The sequence below is a fragment of the Bos grunniens genome, chromosome 4 (assembly GCF_055505025.1).
Source record: "Bos grunniens cultivar Pamir isolate PY7600 chromosome 4, Bosgru_T2T1.0, whole genome shotgun sequence".
Taxonomy (NCBI): Eukaryota; Metazoa; Chordata; class Mammalia; order Artiodactyla; family Bovidae; genus Bos; species Bos grunniens.
Genome location: NC_141168.1, coordinates 89,781,848 through 89,803,733, shown reverse-complemented (window position 1 = coordinate 89,803,733; position 21,886 = coordinate 89,781,848). Strand labels below are relative to the sequence as shown.

The following is a 21,886-nucleotide window of genomic DNA, read 5'->3' as shown; positions in this document are numbered from 1 at the left end:
GTTCAAGTTTCCTCCTTGGACAAGAACACCAGTTGGATTGGATTAGGTAGGCCTCACTTAATCATCTCTTTAAAGACCTTATCTCCAAATACTATCACGTTTCTGAGATACTGGGGTTAGAGCTTCAATAGTTGAATTTTGAGAGGACACAATTCATCCTATAGCCATGAGAAAACTCATTATTTTGCAAACAAGAAACTCAGAGGTAGGAAGGCCCTGAGACTGATGAGTTCTGTGACTTGGTGATAACACTACGGATTCGGATCTTCCTGCCTTAGCACTGGCCTTGTTTAAAGACTGGTATCTCCTCAATCCAAGATGACTCTAGAGGTCCCAGGAGTTAGAAGGAAGCAAGACATGGAGAAAGAAGGCTTCTGTATTTTTTACTAAGCGGGCAGAAACTTTTTCCAGAAGCCCCAGAGCAGACTGCCTTCTGCATCCATTTCTCCAGGGGCCGTGTGCCGCCCCTACCCTAGTCTCAGGCCCAGGTGATGAGGTTACCTTAATTATGAAGGTCTGCTCTGTCCGCTTTATGGATTTTAACATCTCTGTTTTAGCTCAGCCTGTCTAGACCTCAGCCACCTAACGATATTATCTAGCTGGCTGAGAGCTGAGGACTTGTAGATAACCAAAAGAAACACACAAAAAGTGATATCACAAGGTTGATGCATCTTATCAGGGATGTATTTTATTCAACAGAGAACCTGTCAAGACCTCCTAGTCTTACTTTATACACAATTGCACCAAATGTGATTTTGATTAAAAGCCTCTTAACATGTTAGAGGAAAACCATATTGAGTCAATAATAATAGCAAATACTAACATGACATTATAATATGACAGGCCCTTTTCTAAATGCTTTATTTCCATAGATTAATTTAATCCTTTATGACACTCTTCTAATTCTCTGTTAGAAAGGACTGTTACTAGCCTTTTTATATATGGAGAAATGGAGTACTTAGACATCAGCTAATGTGTGTATGGTCCATGCTCTGAAGAGCATTCTGTGCAGTAGGTAAGATAGGACTCAGGCTCTAGACAGATTTGGGTTTAAATCCAAGTACCACCACGTATGCCTCTGGCCAATTTATTAATGTTCTCTAAGCTTTAGCTCCATCATCTCTGAAATGTAAATGATAACAAAACTCTCCTCCTAGGTTTGTTATGAGTATCATATGATGTAACACATGTAAACGGCTCAGCACAGTACCTCTCACATACTCAGCTCTCAGTAGGTATTAATTATCCATATTAATGTGTGGAGAAAAGAGCCAATATTAATAGCCAATTAAATAGCAAATGTGACAACTAGCAACAAGAAAGGAAAAGAAACATGTTACAGAATTCAACGGTGATTTTAAAGTCATCTGGGACTGTTCAGTGTAGCACAAAAGAGTCTGTGTCTTTCAGCAGGTCCCGAGAGGAGCACTGAATTCAGGTGAAGTTCTAGAATGAATGCTCTTTATCATGAATTTAATCTTGAATGGTCTATAAAATACTGATCTGTGGTCAGTGTACGTGAACCATGCAGGGAAGAACTTTATCCATTACAGAGTTTGTGTGTTTTTCTTACGAGCTATATAAATCCTGCAAAGAGTTTTTTGTAATCCCCTTTTTAATTTGCCCCCCCCCGCCCCCACCAACTGTAAGACCTTTTCAACTCTCTTTAATCACCGTGCAGGCTTCTCTCTCCAGTGTGTCTACATCTGCTTCCCCTTTCCCTGATTTTACACAATGTATTCGTTTCTATTCCCTCAGTCGGCTTTTTATTTATTTGTATTCTTTTTATTGTATTTCTGTAAGCCACCTCAATTTTTTCATGAAACAATGTAGTATATGTGAGACAGCAAAAGAGACACAGATGTATAGAACAGTCTTTTGGACTCTGTGGGAGAGGGAGAGGGTGGGATGATTTGGGAGAATGACATTGAAACTTGTATAATATCATATATGAAACGAATCGCCAGTCCAGGTTCGATGCAGGATACAGGATGCTTGGGGCTGGTGCACTGGGATGACCCAGAAGGATGGTACGGGGAGGGAGGTGGGAGGGGGTTCAGGATGGGGAACATGTGTATACCCGTGGCGGATTCATGTTGAAGTATGGCAAAACCAATACAATATTGTAAAGTAATTAACCTCCAATTAAAATAAATTTATACTTTAAAAAAATCTAAATAAATAACTAATCTTTACAACAGAAGCATTGCTATAAAAAATTTTAACAGAACAATGTACACTAAGTATCACCGTGCTTTGGACTTGTGACTATTTCGCTTAACGTTTGTTTCTTCCCGGCTGCTCTCTCCTTGCACTAAACTCCTTTAGAGTGAATTGTGTCTAATCATTTTGCACATAAATCATTAATCTTACTGGGTGAAAGAATTGCTACCAATTTTTGTTAATATATATCTTGGCCTTTCGCATGTTTCACCATGTCCTAAAGAGTGGTGGGCAGTTTCTTAAGCGTTCACTGTATTCCTTTATAATACCTAACCAAAGGTTAGGCAGAGTATAGATATTTCCATGATAGGAAGCCTTGGGTGCTAGGTCTTAACTGGAAAAAATAAGTCAGTTCTTTCTGCTGTGGCATTTTGACAACACTACACAGTTTCTTTTCTCAAGCTATGATGTCTGAACTGACCATTCAAAATGAAACATTAAGTGGGATCTCTCCTACTGGCTGTCAACTAGAAGTAAGAATGCATTTAGTCTCAATTCTAAAATTCTAAAATGACTATGTGTTGGTGCAGGTACAAAATTTTGTCTGTTTTTCCCCACCAGAGAGCTCTGGTTCACACAACAGAGACAACCCGTCTTCGATATTTTGTGGAGTTGCTGCTTGAGAAAGGACAGCCATTGATGCTGGTAGGAAACGCTGGAGTAGGAAAAACAGTCTTTGTAGGTGACATGCTGGCAGGTCTGTCTGAGGCTTATATAGTATCCCGTGTGCCTTTCAACTACTACACAACATCGGTGGCCCTGCAGCGTAAGTGTTCCTCCTTTTATACTCCAGAAGCAAGGTCAGATACTATCAGAGCCAGGACATGCAGCCCAGAGATGATTCCTTTGTCTTAGACATTTTGCTTAGAATGAATTTTTATTTTTCACCACTCTGGCTGAATATACTTTGTTTAAATATTGTTATTTTGGCTTTTTATATCCCTCCTGGCTTTACTTGGGTTATTACTCTATAGAACAGAAAGAATTGACATCAACAGTTCCATTGCTTTGCCTCTAAACCATTTGGTTAGCTTTAATCAATTTCGTGGAGCCCTAGCAACGAAAGAATATGCTCAAGGAAGAATGTATACTGGTTACCTCTGCAAGCAAGGGATTGATTTAGTGGGGAATTCACTCAGACTGTATTGATGAAATGACAGGCCACCAGTTGTTTGTTAAATCTTAGAACTGTGAGAATAATTTTTAGCTGTTGAATACATGCATCAGTGTAATCAAAAGAACCACATAGATTTGGGGCATTTTGAGTTTGGAAGGGCAGAGGGCAAACAGAGTAGACGTGAGAAGTAGAGAAGAACTACTATAAAGAGCTGAGAGCAGTGTCTCACTGTCCAGCAGAGCGGTGGGGTTGTGTTGTGTGAGGGCAGCAAAAGTTCCTGTTGTCCACTGCTTTATGAAACCTGTTGCCCTGAGCATGGTTTCTTTGCTGTGTGCATTGTTGCTATTTCCTTAGCCCTATCAGTAGAGATTAACAACCTGTTTTCTTATCACTTAAATCATTAACTCACCCAGGAATGATTGTGCTGTAATCTCTTTCTTAATCAAGTTTGTCTTCCTCATCTTTGTGAGTGGAACGGTTAAAAGCTGACCTGGAAGGTTTTCATTCATTTCTTCAGCGAATATGTATCATTTATCTACTTTGTCCCCAGACACTGTGTATAATACATGCTTTTCATTGTGGACACAGAAGAAGGGATCACTTTATCACTTGTAAATGGAAGATTAGGGCTGCAATTCAATAGTTGAACGAAGTTTAGCTTGCTGATTCTTGGAAGGGTTACAAGCATGAATAGATTTAGACATTGCCTATTAGCATGAGGAATAGAAAGAGCTAGTGTACTCTGAAGAAAGGATTTCAGACCTTTGAGATGGGATGGTGTATAGGCAAAAAGGGAACTTAGGCTAGAAGAATCAGATTAAGCAAAGACATGAAAGAGAAATTTGTGGGACACATTCATTTAATTGAATCTCTAAGTTGATCAAAGCATAGTGATCAGGTAGAAGATAGGGCAAAGGCTGGAGTTACAGGTGGAATGCCCAATTGTCTAGTTTGCTGAAGACTGGAAGGTTTCTGAGATAAGGGACTTTTAGTGCTATCACTGGGATCATCCCAGGCAACCAGGGATGGTTGGTCACTGAGACTGTAGCTAACGTGCAAGTGGAAAAGAACATATTTCATATGGTACGGAGCTGTGAGCCATTGATGGGGAACAAGGAGTTGACAAGATGCAGGCTCTACTTTGGGCTTTCCTGGTGGCTCAGTGGTAAAGAATCTGCCTGCAATGCAGGAGACCCAGGTTTGATCCCTGGGTTGGGAAGATCCCCTGGAGAAGGAAATGGCAACCCACTCCAATATTCTTGCCTGGAAAACTCCATGGACAGAGGAGTCTGGCAGGCTACAGTCCATGGGTTTGCAAAAGAACTGGACATGACTTAGTGACTAAACCACAACGACAACAGGCTCTATTTTAAGAAAAGTCTATGGTGGAGAGACCAGTCTCCTTGAGCAATGTATTAGCTGAATGAAATGATACCCTGGACTAGAGCTTTAGAAGGAAAGACAAAAGGAGGAGACGTGAGGTACCATTTACAGGCTGTGCTTGAACAAATCAGGGACCAGAAAGGAAAGATTAAATTCAGGCCTTGCATCTGGCTGATTGGGAGAGTGTTAATCCTGTTGGTAGGAGCACAGAAGGCTAAAAAGAAGTGATGGGTCATGAGTGGGGAAGAGGTATGTAAAATTGAGTTTGGGAACAGGCACATTTGATGTTGGCCAAACATACAGTTGTCAGTGGCTAACAGGAACTGAAGTTTAGCAACCATTTGGAAATGTAGATATGCTGCTTGGAAAAAGGACTTGTGAATTAACTTTTTATATATTTTTTACTTCATTCATTCCTGTTTTCATTTAACAAGTTACTTACTTGCTGTAGGTGTTATGAGGCATACAGAAATGAACACGACAGAGTTCTTGTCCTCAAGCTATTTATAGTTCATTTAGAGAGTAGGCAAGTGACTAGATACTGCATCTCAGGTCCATACTGTCAAGATTTTCTGTATTTGTGATTTCCTCTCAAACATATCAACACAAAGTCAGATAGGCAAGTGAAGAGATATAACTTGAGGTATACACAGGATAATGCCTGCATATAGTATCCTCTTATACTTCTGTACCCCATGGCCCAAGAAGAGAGATGTGAGAAATTCCTGACTGTCCCTAGACTCTAGCACGAGGAAGATAAAGAAGGACTTATTGACGGGTTCTGGGTGGACTGGCAGTGGTTCCTGAATGACGGTAGGTACGGGGGGGAAGGTGTGAAGGTCTGCAGCGAAGGTGTTGTCTCAGATGTGACGGCCAGTGTGCCCAGTGCTGCAGCTGCGGACTCTGGGAGCGGAGCCAGGGTGAGCTCCAGGAGAGTATTACATGGCAGGAGATGAACAGAGACATGTTTCTGGGATTAACCTGCAGAGAGGTGATACTTGAAGCCACAGAGTGGATGAAATGGGCAGGATGAGGAAAAAGAAGAAAAAAAGGACTAATGTTCTGTTTTGTATTTATATATAAATATATTTATATATAAACAGAAGTTTACATTTTTATTTGATTGGTGGACAGAATTATATATTGGTTTCAGGAATTCTTGAGAAACCTCTAGAGAAGAAAGCTGGTCGTAACTATGGTCCAGGAGGAAATAAAAAGTTGGTCTATTTTATTGACGACATGAATATGCCTGCAGTGGACTCGTACGGCACTGTCCAGCCCCACACTCTGATTCGACAGCATATTGATTATGGACACTGGTAAGCGATTCTGTGTTTCATTTTCTACTGAAATCTAATTATTATTACTATGGATAAAATTTTTTAAATAGAATCACCCCAGTTTCTTCCTCTTCTGAGGAGCATCTTCTGTGATACTTTTTTGGGTTTCAGTTTGCTTCCCCTTTTGCTCATCTTAAATGGAGTAGATTTTCTTTGCATCATTGGAAGAATTGGATTGAAAAGTATCTTAGAAACGTAAACTCTCCAGTTAAAGCTTAAGCTCCTTAATATATTAACTCACAGTTACTTAGGAGAAGCTTGACATTTTCTGTAAGATGTAAACATCTGGTAATGTCTGGGCATCACAGTTGACAGTCCCTGATGTTAAGCAGGGGAGAGCCCCTAGTCTTGCTATGGGTATTTTTAACCAGACTAAAGTGAATCAATAAACAGCAATAATACCTATTGATTTAGCTCCACGTGTTGATACTGGCATCAAAGGAGCCACGTAGTCTTCAGCTTTCCAAGCTTTAGTTTTTATCTCTCAGATAGGCTAACAAGTTCAACATCACACAGTGATTATAAAGATTAAAGAAAACAATTTATGCTGAAGTCCTTTATGAACTGCTGGGATTTGTTGTTATTTTGAACTTTGGGATTTAAGGTTCTGTTTTCTATCTTGCAGGTATGACAGACAGAAAGTGATGCTTAAAGAAATCCACAGCTGTCAATATGTTGCCTGCATGAATCCGATGGTGGGCAGTTTCACCATCAATCCTAGACTACAGGTAGGGTGTCAATACTCACATTGTTGATCTTGATTCTTAGTGCTTTTGGGGTAAAGATTAGGCTGTATGGTTCTACTGTACATTTGGTGAAGCATGGAAGCTTATTTTAATTAACAGAATTTTTAAGGCAGCTTTTGGTTTACAGAAAAATGAGCTGAAAGTACAGAGAGTTCCCATGTATTCCCTCGCACCCTGTGACTTATCTACAAACACCTTGCATTGGTGTGCTGCCTCGATTACAATTGATGAGCCAATATTTATAAATTATTATTAAGTGAAGTGTAAAGTTGATGTCGGGGTTCGTTTTTTGTGTTACATATCCTGTGGCTTTTGGCAAATGTACAATTACAGGTATCAGTTATTGAAGTATCACACAGAGTAGTTCATGTCCTAAAAATCCCCTGTGCTCCCCCTAATCAGCCCTCCCTATCCCCGAATCCCTGGCCACCATTCATCCTTTTCCTGTCTCTATAGTGTTGCCTTTTCCAGCGTGTCCTATAGTTAGAATCATATAGTACGTAGCCTCTTCAGACTGGCTTCTTTCTCTTAGCTTAAATATGCATTTAAGGTTCCTCCATGGCTTTTCATGTCTTGGTAGCTCATTTATTTTTATCACTGAATGATACTCATTGTCTGGGTGTTCCTAGTTTGTTTATCCATTTACTTATTTAAGGATGCTTTAAGCAGAAGGTATTAAGAAGAGGTGGCAAGAACACACAGAAGAACTGTACCAAAAAAGATCATAATAACCTGGAAACCACATGGTGTGATCACTCACCTAGAGCCAGACATCCTGGAATGCAAAGTCAGCTGGGCCTTAGGAAGCATAGCTACGAACAAAGCTAGTGGAGATGATGGAATTCCAGCTGAGCTATTTCAAATTCTAAAGTGCTACATTCAATATGCCAGCAAATTTGGAAAGCTCAGCAGTGGACACAGGAGTGGAATAGGTCAGTTTTCATTCCAATCCCAAAGAAGGGCAATGCCAAAGAATGTTCAAACTACCGCACAATTGCACTCATTTCACATGCTAGCAAAGTAGTTCTCAAAATCCTCCAAGCTAGGTTTCAACAGTATGTGAACCAAGCAATGTACAAGATGGATTTAGAAAAGGTAGAGGAACCAGAGATCAAATTGCCAACTATTGGATCACATAAAAAGCAAGAGAGTTCCAGAAAAACATCTACTACTGCTTCATTGACTACTCTAAAACCTTTGACTCTGTGGATTACAACAAATTGTGGAAAATTCTTCAAGAGCTGGGAAAAGCAGACCACCTTACCTGCCTCTTGAGAAACCTGTATGCAGCTCAAGAAGCAACAGTTAGAACTGGATATGGAAATACAGACTGATTCCAAATTGGGAAAGGAGTATATCAAGGCTGTATATCGTCACCCTGCTTATTTAACTTATATGCAGAGGACATCATGTGAAATACTGGACTGGATGAAGGACAAGCTGGAATCAAGATTGCTGGGAGAAATATCAATAACCTCAGATATGCAGATGACACCACCCTTATGGCAGAAAGCGAAGAGGAACTAAAGAACCTCTTGATGAAAGTGAAAGAGCAGAGTGAAAAAGCTGGCTTAAAACTCAACATTCAAAAAACTAAGATCATGGCATCTGGTCCCATCACTTCATGACAAATATATGCGGAAACAGTGGAAACAGTGACAGACTTTATTTTCTTCAAAATAAAGAGCTCCAAAATTATGGCTGCAGTGACTGCAGCCATGAAATTAAAAGATGCTTGCCTCTTGGAAGAAAAGCTATGATAAACCTAGGCAGAATATTAAAAATCAGAGACTTTACTTTTACTTTACTTTTTCGACAAATGTCCGTCTAGTCAAAGATGTAGTTTTTCCAGTAGTCATGTCTGGATGTCAGAGTTGGACCATATAAAAGGCTGAGCACTGAAGAATTGATGCTTTTAAACTGTGGTGTTGGAGAAGAATCTTGGGAGTCCCCTGGGCTACAAGGAGATCAAACCAGTCAATCCTAAAGGAGATCAGTCCTGAATACTCATTGGAAGGTCTGATGCTGAAGTTGAAGTTGGCCACCTGATGTGAAGAGTTGACTCATTGGGAAAGACCCTGATGCTGGGAAAGATTGAGGGCAAGAGGAGAAGGGGATGACAGAGGATGAGATGGTTGGATGGCATCACCAACTGGACATGAGTTTGAGCAAGCCCTGGGATATGGTGAAGGAGAGGGAAGCTTAGTGTGCTCCGGGTCTTGGGGTCACAAAGAGTCAGACACGACTGAGTGAATGAACAACAGCAATGGTTGTGTCCAGATTTTGGCAATTAGGAATAAAGCTACAGTAAATACTTATGTGCAGGTTTTCTGAGTGCATGTAAGTCTTTAAATAATAATCGCCACCACTGCCACTGTACATACAACAGTCTGTGGTTTGCTTGCTTTTGTGTAGTCAGTGGAGACTCAGCTGGGTGACTCTGCTGACCTAACCTGAGCTTGTTCACATGTTGGGCAGTTAATTGTCAGCTACTCAGGGTGGCTTTGGCTGGAGTGATTGTAATTGGGACAACACGGCTCTGTGTCATATGTCTCTCATCCTTGGGTAGGCATGTAGAATTCATTGCAAAGATAGAGCCCTAAGAGAGCTAGTGGAAACACACAAGCCTTTGACAGTGACTGGCACCCTGTTACTTCTATCTCCTTCTGTTGCCTTTATCAAGTCATATGGGCACTCTGAGAGTCAGAGTGGAAGGTACTGCCAAGTTCCATCACAGTGGGTATGGATACAGGAAGAGATGAAAAATAAAGTGCCCCTCCCTGTTTTGGTAATCTACTGGAAAGTAAAGGTGAAAGTGTTAGTTGCTCAGTCATGTCTGACTCTTTGTGACTCCATGGACAGTGACCCGCCAGGGTCCTCTGTCCATTGGATTTCCCAGGCAAGAATACTGGAGTGGGTTGCCATGCCCCTCTCTAGGGGATCTTCCCAGCCCAGGGATTGAACCTGGGTCTCTTGCATTGGCAGGTGGATTCTTTACCATCTGAGCCACCAGAGAAGCCCCAATCTACTAGTACCATTACATTTTCTATTTTATGCAGCTCTCATGTTTCTTTTTGTTTTCAGAGACATTTCACAGTGTTTGCATTCAACTTCCCATCCCTGGATGCACTGAACACCATCTACAGCCAGATCCTGAGTTTCCATTTCCAGCAGCAAGCATTTGGTCCCTCAGTTCTCAGGAGTGGCCCCACTTTGATACAGGCAACAATCGCATTCCATCAGATGATGGCACATACATTTTTACCCACGGCCATTAAATTCCACTACCTCTTTAATTTGAGAGACTTGTCAAACGTCTTCCAGGTACCTCGATGACTCTGTGTTATGTGTCTTGAGTGGGGCACTGATTAAAGTAATACCAATGGGGTTCATTCATAGAACTTAGTCTAAAACTATGCTGCATCCTTGAGCATGTATTCTTTCATTTTCTGTAATAAGCTTTATGAAGTATGGAGGTTTATTAATCCCATTTTGTCAATGAAAGTAGCAATTCCCCTTAGGTTGGTAGAGACTTAGCAATAGAAGCTAAGGTAGAAATCTTGGCTCCCTATTTCATTGATTCTGAATATGATTCTGTATAAATATTTGAGTGTCTCATTTTGTGCAAGTAAAAGGGATAATTTTTTTTTTAATATTTAGGTGATAACGATTTTTAAACATACATCAAGAGAAAATATAATTTCTTAAATTCCTATTTTGGTTTGGCATTGACACTTAACTCATTTATCCAGTAAAAGGACAGTGTGAATGTATATGATTTGAAAAGAAAGTTCCAGAGAGAGAATTCAAAACCTTGAAATTTTGAAAATATCCAACTTACATGGCCTATCAGTAGGGTAAAAGTAATTGAAGAATTATTTATGGCTCAAAGTTCATTTGTGACGGAAGTAGTAAACTGGTGGAATATGAAAACTTCATGAGACTTCTCAGTATTTGGTGATTTTTATTTCTTATACTTTTATAGTCCTGCTTTCTAAATCACTCCACAGCTGCCTCACAACTGTAACCACATTAGGCAAAAGCTTTTTCCAAATGTGGACCATTCCTTTTCATGTCGATCTTTCTTGCACCTGCCTGAAAGACTGTGCTCAATTAAACGGTCTTTAAAAGCAGGTTTTTGATCATAGGAGGGAAGGGAGGCCAAGAAGTGAGAGACCTCTCTGCTCACCATTCATATCCAGTCTGTTGACTACACCCAACACCACCCAACAGTTGTTTAACCTTTTACAGCTAATTGTCTATGACTCCCTTGGTGCTGTCCCTAGAGCCCAGCACACGGTGACTCTCCCCATGAGAACTGGGTCTATATGAATCCAAAATATTGAAGAATAGTGTTGCAGGAAAGTGAGAATCAAAATGTTTTGACTACCCACAAAGTGCATTCAGACAGTCGGCTCTGGATCTTATATATTTCATCTGTAAAATGAATGAATTCGATTAAATGACATCACAGGATTTTAGAATAAAATATATTACTGTCCTATGACTTCCATGTTAGCTAGTTTTAGAAACTGATTTTCCTGAAGACAGTAGGTACAAGTTCTAAGATCAGATATTTAGTTCCTGGGCTGACTCTTGAAATACAGCCTTAGCTCATTCCTGGAAATGGGCATAATGGTAGTTAATTCTTTAATAGACTTCCCTGGTGGCTCAGTCGGTAAAGTGTCTGCCTGCAATGCAGGAGACCCAGGTTTGATCCCTGCGTTGGGAAGATCCCCTGGAGAAGGAAATGGCAACCCATTCTTTAATCCTTTTTATTGTATAGTTAATTGTTTAAATGTTGCTTATCGGAGACTACAACTACTGATATGTAATACTGTTTATAACCCTTCTTGTAACTCAGTAAATTGCTAAATTCAGCATGCAGTTAAAGAATATGTTAAAAGAAAGTATTATCTTGGAATGTTATCACCTTCTGAATTTTTAATTTTTTCCCCTCTTGCCTTTTAGGGGATTTTATTCACCTCTCCTGAGTGTTTAAAGTGTCCAAATGATTTAATACGCCTGTGGCTTCATGAATCTTCTCGTGTTTATGGAGACAAACTGATAGACACAAAGGACTGTGATTTGTTTCATAAAAAACTGCTGGAAACTGCTAATAAATACTTTGAAGTAAGCAAATGAATTCCAAAGGTCACTATGTGCTCTGGCATATTGGCTTTTGGGCAGAAATGGGATAAGGATGTGAATGAATTGTATATATGATTCCCTTGCTGAAACAGCTGTGATTCCAGATCTCTACAGGGGAAGATGACATCCACCCATGGGTTGATTTACAGGCTTTTCCCTGGACCGGTCACTCTGCCTCCAGATGAATCATTTCTGGAGATTGACATGACCGTATTTTTCACTTCCTCCTCCTGCAGGGTGTAGCTAGCCGTGTGCTGCTTCAGCAGCCCCTCATCTATTGCCATTTTGCTAAGGGCAGCCAAGACCCGTGCTACATGCCGGTGAAGGACTGGGAGGTGCTGAAGATGTTTCTGACGGAAGCACTGGATGACTACAATGAACTCAATGCCGCCATGCACCTCGTTTTATTTGAAGACGCCATGCAACATGTGTGAGTTGATGGGCTGTGATGCTTTTGCACAAAGTAAAAAGGCTGAGTGTCCACAGTTGCTGTTATTCAGTAGATCTTACTGAACACTCTGAACTATCGGTTGTTTTGTTTGTTTGTTTGTTTGTCTTCTGGGATTTTTTTGAACTATCAGTTCCTGTTTGCCATACAGTATAAAACTAAGTTTCTCCATGAAATTTATATAATATTGAAACCCAACGTTACCTCAAAAAATGAAAAGAAAAACTTGATTGAGAACACAAGATAAAAAAGACAAGACACAGCCCTCTTCTAGGATATAAATATGTCACATACCTGTAAGTGCAGCCACTTACCATGTCATAAGCAAAAGGCAACTTGTAGAAGACCTCAAGAATGTACATGTGTAGGAAGGAAATTGAATTCTGTGCTAGAGGAAATTGATAATCTGAGTTAGGTAAGAAAATTATCTTTTGCAAAAAGTCATTCCAGTCCCCTTAGCTTCTGTAACTATAAGTGTATGGGCCTGATTCAGAGAAGGTCACTAAGCTTGCATTCAACAAATTACAAGAATGTCAAACACAGTTCTTTGTATAATAGATAATTTTTATATAAATGGATATATAAATGATAATAGGTTTAGGTGTCATGGATCCGTTAAAAGACTATTAAGTGTCTATATGAATTACGTCACAATAATGTCTTACATAGGTATACTATTTTTTGAAGTGCCATGAGAACCATAATTTCATGTTCTTTCACTTGTACCTCTGTTAGGGAAGAGTATGAAGAAAGAGGAAGGTAAGTGACTTGTTCAAAGTTAAAGTTCATAAGTGGCAGAGACAGGACAGACTCACGCTGATTTGCCTTGGTTAAGAATATTTACTGGGTGCCAAATGAGTGCCAAACAGGAGCACTGCCAGCCTATCAGTGTGTGTGTATCTGTCACTCAGTTGTGTCTGACTCTGTGACCCCATGGACTGTAGCTCGCCAGGCTCCTCTGTCCGTGGGATTCTCCAGGCAAGAATGCTGGAGTAGGTTGCCATAGCCTTAGGGAAGAATATGAAGAAAGAGGAAGGTAAGTGACTTGTTCAAAATCTTAAAAATTTGTAAGTGGCAGAGACAGGATGGACTCGAGCTAATTTTCCTTGGTTAAGAATGTTCATTGAGTGCCTACTGAGTATCAAACAGAAACATTGCCAGCCTATTCAGTACTTACGTGCAAGTTAAGGAAGAAAAAAGGGAAGGGCATGTTTTCTGGGCAGAAAACTAGAAGAAGGCCCCTTTCCTGATGTAGTATGACTGAACAGGCTCTCACCTCCTAGCTTGGGTGCCTTTGCCGTGCACAGGTTGTGCGACCGTCCGTGACATCTGCTGTCAGACATTGCCCAAGTACTGGGGAGACAGCAGCAAGCAAGATAATCCAGTTATTTCTCTAATTGAGTTCATGTTCTAGTGATCCCATGGGAAGTTTATAAGGATATGAACAAATAAGCAAGTGAGGAACTTGGCAGAAAGTGATACATCCTGCTGAGGAATAAAATCTATTGATCCTGAGCAATAAACATGTGAATTCCCAAAGAGGGACTGGCTGTCTCTGTGAGGAGGTGGCATTTAAGGTGAGACTGAAATGATATGCAGGAGCTCAGCATGGAAAGATCTGGAGGAAGAATGCTTTAGGTGTGGGCAGATTTCATGTGGCCCCATGAATGTCCAAAAGCAAAAAGAGGGTCATGTGGCTGCAGCATGGAGAAGCAGGGAGAGGGGCGTATGGCAAGGTGGGGAGGTGGACACAGGCCTCATGAGTACAGGTGTTTTCTTATAACCAGAGGAAAGGGGGGTTCTTTCTTTCTAAGTGCAGTGAGAAGTTCCGGGTCAGAGCTTAGCATGGGAATGACAGGGTCGGTTGAGTAGTCTAAACAGCTGGCCATTGCTGCTGCTGTGTGGGAAGTCAATGGCATCTTCCCTTCCTGTCCTGCTTCCCCATAACTGTAATTTCTCACTGGCTCTACTGTTGTGCTGGAGCTGCTCTGACAAAATGCTGCAAACTAGGAAGTTTAGAGAAACAGATATTTATTGTCTCACAGTTCGGAAGGCAAGAAGTCTGAAATTGAGATGTCAGAAGGCCATGCTCCCTCAGAGGTGCTGGGGAGAGTCTGCTCCAGAATTCTTTCCTTGCTTCTGGAAGTTCCTTGTCTTGTGACAGCCTGAGTTCAGTCATCATGTGACTTTTTCCCTTTGTGTGTGTCTGTATCCAAATTTCTCCTTTTTATAAGGATACTGGTCATATTGGATATACCCTACTCCCCTATGACCTTATTGTAACCAATGTATTCAATCACTCTATTTCCTAAGTCTATATTTTCAGGTACTGGTGGTTAGGGCTTCAGTATAACCCACTCCAGTGTTCTTGCCTGGAGAATCCCAGGGACAGAGGAGCCTAATGGGCTGCCGTCTGTGGGGTCGCACAGAGTCGGACACGACTGAAGCGACTTAGCAGTAGCAGCAGCAGCAGCAGCAGCATATGCATTTGGGGGAATGCCACTCAGTTAATAATGCTGGCTTTTCTAACAAGTGATATTTGGGCAAAGATTAAAGTAATGAAATAAGTCAAAAGAGAAGGAAGTATGTGAGAAAAGCAATTCAAACAGACCCAAGAAATGTGGAGAATTCGATTTTTAGAAGAGTTACTCCTTAAAATGTTGAGCCCAAGTGCCTAAGAAAAACTTGGGAGGCTTCCCTATCATCATTTATTACAAGCTTCCTACATATTGATTGTTTTATGGATCCCTTTGCAGTGACAGTCCTCTGATTAGCAGACAGAGGACGCTTCCGTTAGAATCTCTGAGCATGGTGATAAGTGAGTTATTAATAATGCTGTTTCTGGTTGGATTCATGTATGCTGGCCGTCTGTCATGGCTCGTGTGGAAGAGATGTCTTGTTGGCACTGAGGAGTTGTCCCCTGTAATCCTTCAACACAGAGTTCTCAGTGACCTGAAAGGAAAAGCTGCTGCTTTGATTAGGGATTATGAGCTAGAAACTGACTTACTGCACATCAGAGATGATTTCAGTGTGCCCTTGAACATTGTAGAAAGAGACTTTGCCACTTACAGACTGTCGATGCAGACCTCAAAGCACACATTATTGAAATGAAAACCCTGCCTTGTAAGTTGGGGTTTCACTCGTGTTAGAGTAATCTCACAGCTTTGCCAAGGTGGTTTTGTCGTGTGGTCATGTGAAGTAAAATTTAATGAGGTGGCTGAGCTTGGAAAAATAACCTGTCTTTTCAGTTATTGAAGGTTTTCAGGAAATGATCGTGCGTGCTGGTCCTACTATAAGCGATCCCAACTTAATTCTTTCAAAAAGTACTCTTTAAAAAAAATGTGTTAAAGATTGTTTGGATTGTTCAGAGCTTAAATTCATGTCAGGAAAGCAACTGAGAGAAAATACAGCAGTCTTTTCAAAAATTTTTTTGCATTTGGGCTTCCATATGCTTATATTGGGGACTTCCCTGGTGGCTCAGCAGTAAGGAGCCCACCTGCAATGCAGGAGATTAGGTCCCATCCCTGAGTTTGGAAGATCCCCTTGAGGAGGGCATGGCAACCCACTCTAGTATTCTTGCCTAGAGAATCCTGTGGACAGAGAAGCCTGATAGGCTACAGTCCATGGGGTTGCAAAGAGCTGGACACAACTGAAGCAACTGGACACATGCTTACGTTGATCACATTAAAGCCAACTTATTCCTAACGGTGAGATGTAGCAATAATATCAATAGGATAAGCATTCAGAACCTCTTTGATAATACAGGAAAAGGGATTAGTTGACTTTGCTGGAGATTTACCTCTTGGATTCTAACACTTTCCGAGAATGTTTTAGACTGTTCAAGGTATGAGGAAAGCTTTCATGCAAGGGACATAAGGATCATGTAAAAAAGGCAAGTGTTTAAAATGCATGAAGTAAATTGCATGTGAGGTGTTTGTTGGTCTAAACAAATCTGTTCTTCCCAAACTAATTCTATAGCAAAGTTTCTGGCCCAAAGACATTTTCCCTTTGATATCCTTATACGTGGATACTGATGTGCCATTAGGATCTTTCTTGCTAATCAGGAAAACGTGGTGCTTTGATGTAAGTCCTTGTATTCATTTTCTGCCTTCTTTTGGGGGAGAGTAACACAGCAGTGGGAGTCCAGATGTCATTGGCCAGGATGGTTTGTTGGGCAAGTGATAAGGGGGCAGATGCAGGCAGCATCTTTTTGTTTGGGAAACAGAAGAACAAGGACTGAAAGTCTGAAATACAAATCGGAGTTTAGTATCTAAATATCTGAAAAATGAAACCGCATAGCCCTGAGGCTCATTGGATGTCATCTGTTGGGGGTGTTTTCTCTCCGCAGGTGTCGCATCAGCCGCATCCTGCAGTCCCCTCAGGGTTATGCGCTCTTGATCGGAGTGGGTGGCAGTGGCAAGCAGAGCCTGTCCCGCCTGGCAGCTTACATTTGCAGCCTCGAGGTCTTCCAGATCACTCTGACCCAAGGCTTTGGGATCCAGGAACTTCAGGTAAGTCTAGTGATGGGCAGCCCCGTGCTCCTTCTGCCCTAGGATAAAGGTGCTCCAGTCAGGCATGGAGGCGGGTAAGCTCTTCAGAGGATTTTGTTGGCTGTTTCTCCTTCAGGGGCTTCCCTGGTAGCTCAGACAAAGAAACTGCCTGCAGTGCAGGAGACCTCGGTTTGATCCCTGGGTCCGGAAGATCCTCTGGAGGAGGAAATGGCAACTCACTCCAGTATTCTTGCCTGGAGAATCCCCATGGACAAAGAAGCCTGATGGCTACAGTCCATAGGGTCGCAAAGAGTCAAACATGAATGAGGAACTAACACTTAAACTTTCTCCTTCATTGTCGAATTAATAATAGTGAACTGCTACCAACATTTGTATGTGTATAAGCCTATAAGCCTGTCAGATTTGCTCAGAAAACATTTTATTAAATACAAACATGTTTTTCTTTTGTGCTGACCATACCTGAAAATCAGCAGTATTCATACACCAATACAATGAAGGGAGGGGGAGATCCTTTTTTTTTCTTTAACAAGTGCATAGAGATTTTTTCCGCTTTGTATCAGATTGTGAAAATATGATGAGAGTACAGTCGAGAAACACTGACATGTTTTTTAAAATTTTGCTTTTGAATCACAATAGTAGTTACAAAATAGTACTTAGAGTTTGTGGCAAGTGCTATTTTAAAGCAAACAACAAACCACTTGCTTTCAATATTACTAAATAAAACTAGTAAACTCTAAGTCACCAAACAATGAAGTAGATAGTTGTTAAAAGGAGCGAAAAACTTCTTTTTGCTGCATTGCTTAACAAAATCATTACTGAATTCACTTTTGCTTGAATAGAAGGGAGTTGTTTGTCAGGAGCCTGTTTGCATCTTGGGCTCCGTGAAGCCATAAACATGACAGTCATCATTATGTGCCAGAAATGGAGCCGATGTCAGAATGTTTGCCCCCATAAGAAGAGAGTCACTGAGAGGAAAGAACGTATAAACGGGGAAAGGATGGCGCCGGCCCTCCCGCTGTAGCGCGTCAGTTCTGCCCACCCCTCGCCGACAGCACACGAGCATGTTAGCACAGTGTGAGTGATGGCCTCTATTTCTTACAGGTAGACCTTGCCAATCTGTACATCAGAGCCGGAGCCAAGAACATGCCCACCGCGTTCCTGCTGACAGATGCCCAGGTTCTAGATGAGAGCTTTCTCATGCTGATTAATGACTTGCTGGCATCAGGTGATTAAACCAACACATTCCATGAAAGATCTTCCCCAAAGACAAATGATCTGTGGTTTCAGTGAACTTTAAATAGAGATAATTTGTCTTTGAGATGTTTGTCGGGGCATTCTTTGGGGAGAAACGTATAAACCTGACTAATTTGAAGTGTATCGCTTTCTTAGTCTGCTTACGATGTAAAAGGCCTTACAGAGGCCTTCAGTGAAGTAAATGTTATTCCTGCCTGTGCAAGTTTAGTGGGTGGGTTTGTCATAGCTTGTTGTCACTGTGTTGTGTCTTATAAAAAAAAAAAAATTGCATTTCTGGTTTCAAACTCTATCATTAAAGCTGAACTTTGTATTAAAAAGCATTTTAAGTCATATCTAAAATATGAATTATAGCAGTCTTTTAATAACTCTACTCATTCCTTTGGGGGCAGGGGAAATTCCTGATCTGTTCAGTGATGAAGATGTAGACAAGATAATTTCTGGAGTTCGTGATGAAGTTCGTGGTCTGGGCATGGTAGACTCCAGAGAAAACTGTTGGAAATTCTTTTTGTCCCGGGTGCGACGACAACTCAAAGTAAGAAGCACTTGCTTTCCTTGCATTTAGTTAAACGTGCTGTTTCAACTCTGATATGGTTCTGTTTGGGAATTCACATGACAAGTTTGAATTCCACTCATACATTTTGTAAGGACATCCAGTCATTTGGTGTAAAACGCCATTTGCATATTTTCTCGAGTGTCTGGAGGGCACCTTCTTCAAGTTTCCTTTGATGCTGGTTCCCTACAAGGCCTTGTTCTAAGCAGGTTGAGCACCCGAGTGAGCTGGACATGGTGTCTATCCTTGAAGAGCTTATGCTGTTACAGGAAACGAGACATCACCAATAAGTGTCGCCATGCTGATCCCAGAGGAGTTCGGCATCCTTTCCAAGGGCAGCAGGCCTCCTGGAGAAGGCGGCGTGCTGTGTGTCAGGTGTGGCTTGGAATTCCTGGGGATGCGCTGGGTTGGGGAAGAGCTTTCAGGGAGAGGAAATAGCATTTGGAAGAGTTAAGAGTGGACTGCATGGTACATATTTGGAGAAACCACAAATAGGACTAAATCAGGGGTCCCCAGCCTCCAGGATCTAATGCCTGATGATCTGAGGTGAACTGATGTAATAATAATGGGGAAAAAGAACACAGTGAATGTAATGCACTTGAATCATCCTGAAACCATCCTCCACTCCCTGGCCCATTGAAAAATTGTCTTCCACAAAACCAGTCCCCGGTGGCAAAAGGATTGGGAACTACCGCTCTAAATGACTGGGACATAGAGTTCTTATTGGAAGAAACAGATGGATCGGGCTGGGAAAGTTAATTGGGGTGAGGAAAGGGTGGGTCTTCCCTCATAGCTCGGTTGATAAAGAATCCACTTGCAATGCAGGAGACCTGGGTTCAATTCCTGAGTCCAGAAGATCCCCTGGGGAAGGAAATGGCAACCCACTCCAGTATCCTTGCCTGGAGAATCCCATGGACAGAGGAGCCTGGCAGGTTACAGTCCATGGCATCACAGAAGTCAGACATGACTTAGTGACTAAACCACAAGTGTTTTGTAAATCATTAAAGGAGCAGAGGAGGAGTTTGAGTTGAGGAAGTGATACTATATTAGTACTTCAGGGCAAGTAGCTGAGGCTTGTCACTCAGATGATCTGAGATTCAATCCAGAGACAACTCCATGCCATAGTGTAGGCACAAGGATATAATGTAACCAAGTAACAGCAGCAGGAAGGATGAAGTATTAGAACAAGAAACCTCACCACACTCATGGCAGAAAGCCAATTGAAAATACTAGTATGGAAAATTTGGAGAAGGCAATGGCACCCCACTCCAGTACTGTTGCCCGGAAAATCCCATAGATGGAGGAGCCTGGTAGGCTGCAGTCCATGGGGTCACTAAGAGTCAGACACGACTGAGTGACTTCACTTTCACTTTCCACTTTCATGCATTGGAGAAGGAAATGGCAGCCCACTCCAGTGTTCTTGTCTGGAGAATCCCATGGATGGAGAAGCTGGTAGCCTGCAGTCCATGGGGTCACACAGAGTTGGACACGACTGAAGTGACTTAGCAGCAGCAGCAGCAGCAGTATGGAAAATTCAGCCCTAGATAGCATATTGAAAAGCAGAGACATTACTTTGCCAACAAAGGTCCATCTAGTCAAGGCTATGGTTTTCCAGTAGTCATGTGTGGATGTGAGAGTTGGACTGTGAAGAAGGCTGAGCGCCGAAGAATTGATGCTTTTGAACTGTGGTGTTGGAGAAGACTCTTGAGAGTCCCTTGGACTGCAAGGAGATCCAACCAGTCCATTCTGAAGGAGATCAGCCCTGGGATTTCTTTGGAAGGAATGATGCTAAAGCTGAAACTCCAGTACTTTGGCCACCTCATGCGAAGAGTTGACTCATTGGAAAGCATCCCTCTGATGCTGGGAGGGATTGGGGGCAGGAGGAGAAGGGGACAACAGAGGATGAGATGGCTGGATGGCATCACTGACTCGATGGACGTGAGTCTGAGTGAACTCCGGGAGTTTGTGATGGACAGGGAGGCCTGGCGTGCTGCGATTCATGGGGTCGCAAAGAGTCAGACACAGCTGAGGGACTGACACTGTGGAGGTTCAGGTATAGAATAGCTGTGATTCTTCTCTACCCTCCTGTTTCAGATTCTACATTGTTCTTACTGAGCATTTCTGGTCTGAGGTTAGAAATCAGAATTTAAGTTTTGGATGCCCAGAGGGTGTTCTGCCCATCAGAAGTGTGACTAAGCATATGTTGGCCAGATTGTAACAAGGCTGGAGATTTCTCCTTGTTCCGTTGTGGTATAGTTGGGTCACATTTTCTTTGTGAAATGGGAAAACGAGTACAACAATGGAATTTGAGATAGTAATGTAATTAATCGGACTTCCCAGGTGGCGCTAGCGGTGAAGTACCCGCCTGCCAGTAAGAGACACAGGTTCAGTCCCTGGGTGGGAAGGTCAGCAGCAACCCAAGTCTGTTGTTCAGAGCAGCAGAATCAGCATCACCTAGGAACTTTTCAAAAGTACACATTCTCCAGCCCCACCCCAGAACTCTTGAAATGGAAACTCTGGATAGGACCCAGAAATCTGTGTTTCCACAAACCCTCCAGGTGATTCTGAAGCATGCTGAAATTTGATACCCGTTGTTATAAATAATACTAGAATGAGCATCCTTTACAGACGTCTTGTACACGTAACTTTGCTTGCTTTTGTAGGATAAATTCTTAGAAGGGAAATTACTGAGTTCAATAGTTACACCTCGTAGTGGTTTTTAAATCATGCCTGCAAATTCTTTGATGTTCTTCTCATTCTCAGGTGGGATCTAGGCCCCTCTTGTTGGCTCTGAGTGAGCTTATCCCTGCTTCAGCTAACAGAGTAGGGTACGGAGCAGCACAAGGATGCTGAGTAACCCCTGAGGCTGGGTCATAAAGGACCCACTTTTCCATTGAATTTCACATGGTTTTGTTTATGAGTTCTATGTATACTTATCGATTAGGTTTATATACGGGTGACAGATATTTTCCCTGTTCTGTTATTTGTCTTCTAAATATATATATATATTTAAAAGACGTGTGTGTGTGTGTGTGTGTGTGTGTGTGTGTTTGTGAGTGAAAGTGAAAGCCACTCATTCGTGTCCGACTCTTAGCGACCCCATAGACTATACAGTCCATGGAATTCTCCAGGCCAGAATACTGGAGTGGGTAGCCTTTCCATT

At 41.8% G+C, this 21,886-nt stretch overlaps 1 protein-coding gene across 2 annotated transcripts in view; it reads left to right on the top strand.

The window, feature by feature from the left end:
* The window catches only part of DNAH11 (dynein axonemal heavy chain 11), a 369,573-nt gene that overhangs the window by 187,863 nt on the left and 159,824 nt on the right, over positions 1 to 21,886 (top strand). For both annotated transcript variants that reach the window (XM_086397406.1, XM_086397407.1), the window contains exons 46-54: positions 2,785 to 2,989; positions 5,877 to 6,042; positions 6,689 to 6,791; positions 9,894 to 10,133; positions 11,781 to 11,942; positions 12,197 to 12,390; positions 16,757 to 16,919; positions 18,021 to 18,144; positions 18,563 to 18,705. In XM_086397406.1, coding sequence (XP_086253532.1) covers positions 2,785 to 2,989; positions 5,877 to 6,042; positions 6,689 to 6,791; positions 9,894 to 10,133; positions 11,781 to 11,942; positions 12,197 to 12,390; positions 16,757 to 16,919; positions 18,021 to 18,144; positions 18,563 to 18,705 — 1,500 coding nt within the window. The remainder of the gene's footprint in view (positions 1 to 2,784; positions 2,990 to 5,876; positions 6,043 to 6,688; positions 6,792 to 9,893; positions 10,134 to 11,780; positions 11,943 to 12,196; positions 12,391 to 16,756; positions 16,920 to 18,020; positions 18,145 to 18,562; positions 18,706 to 21,886) is intronic.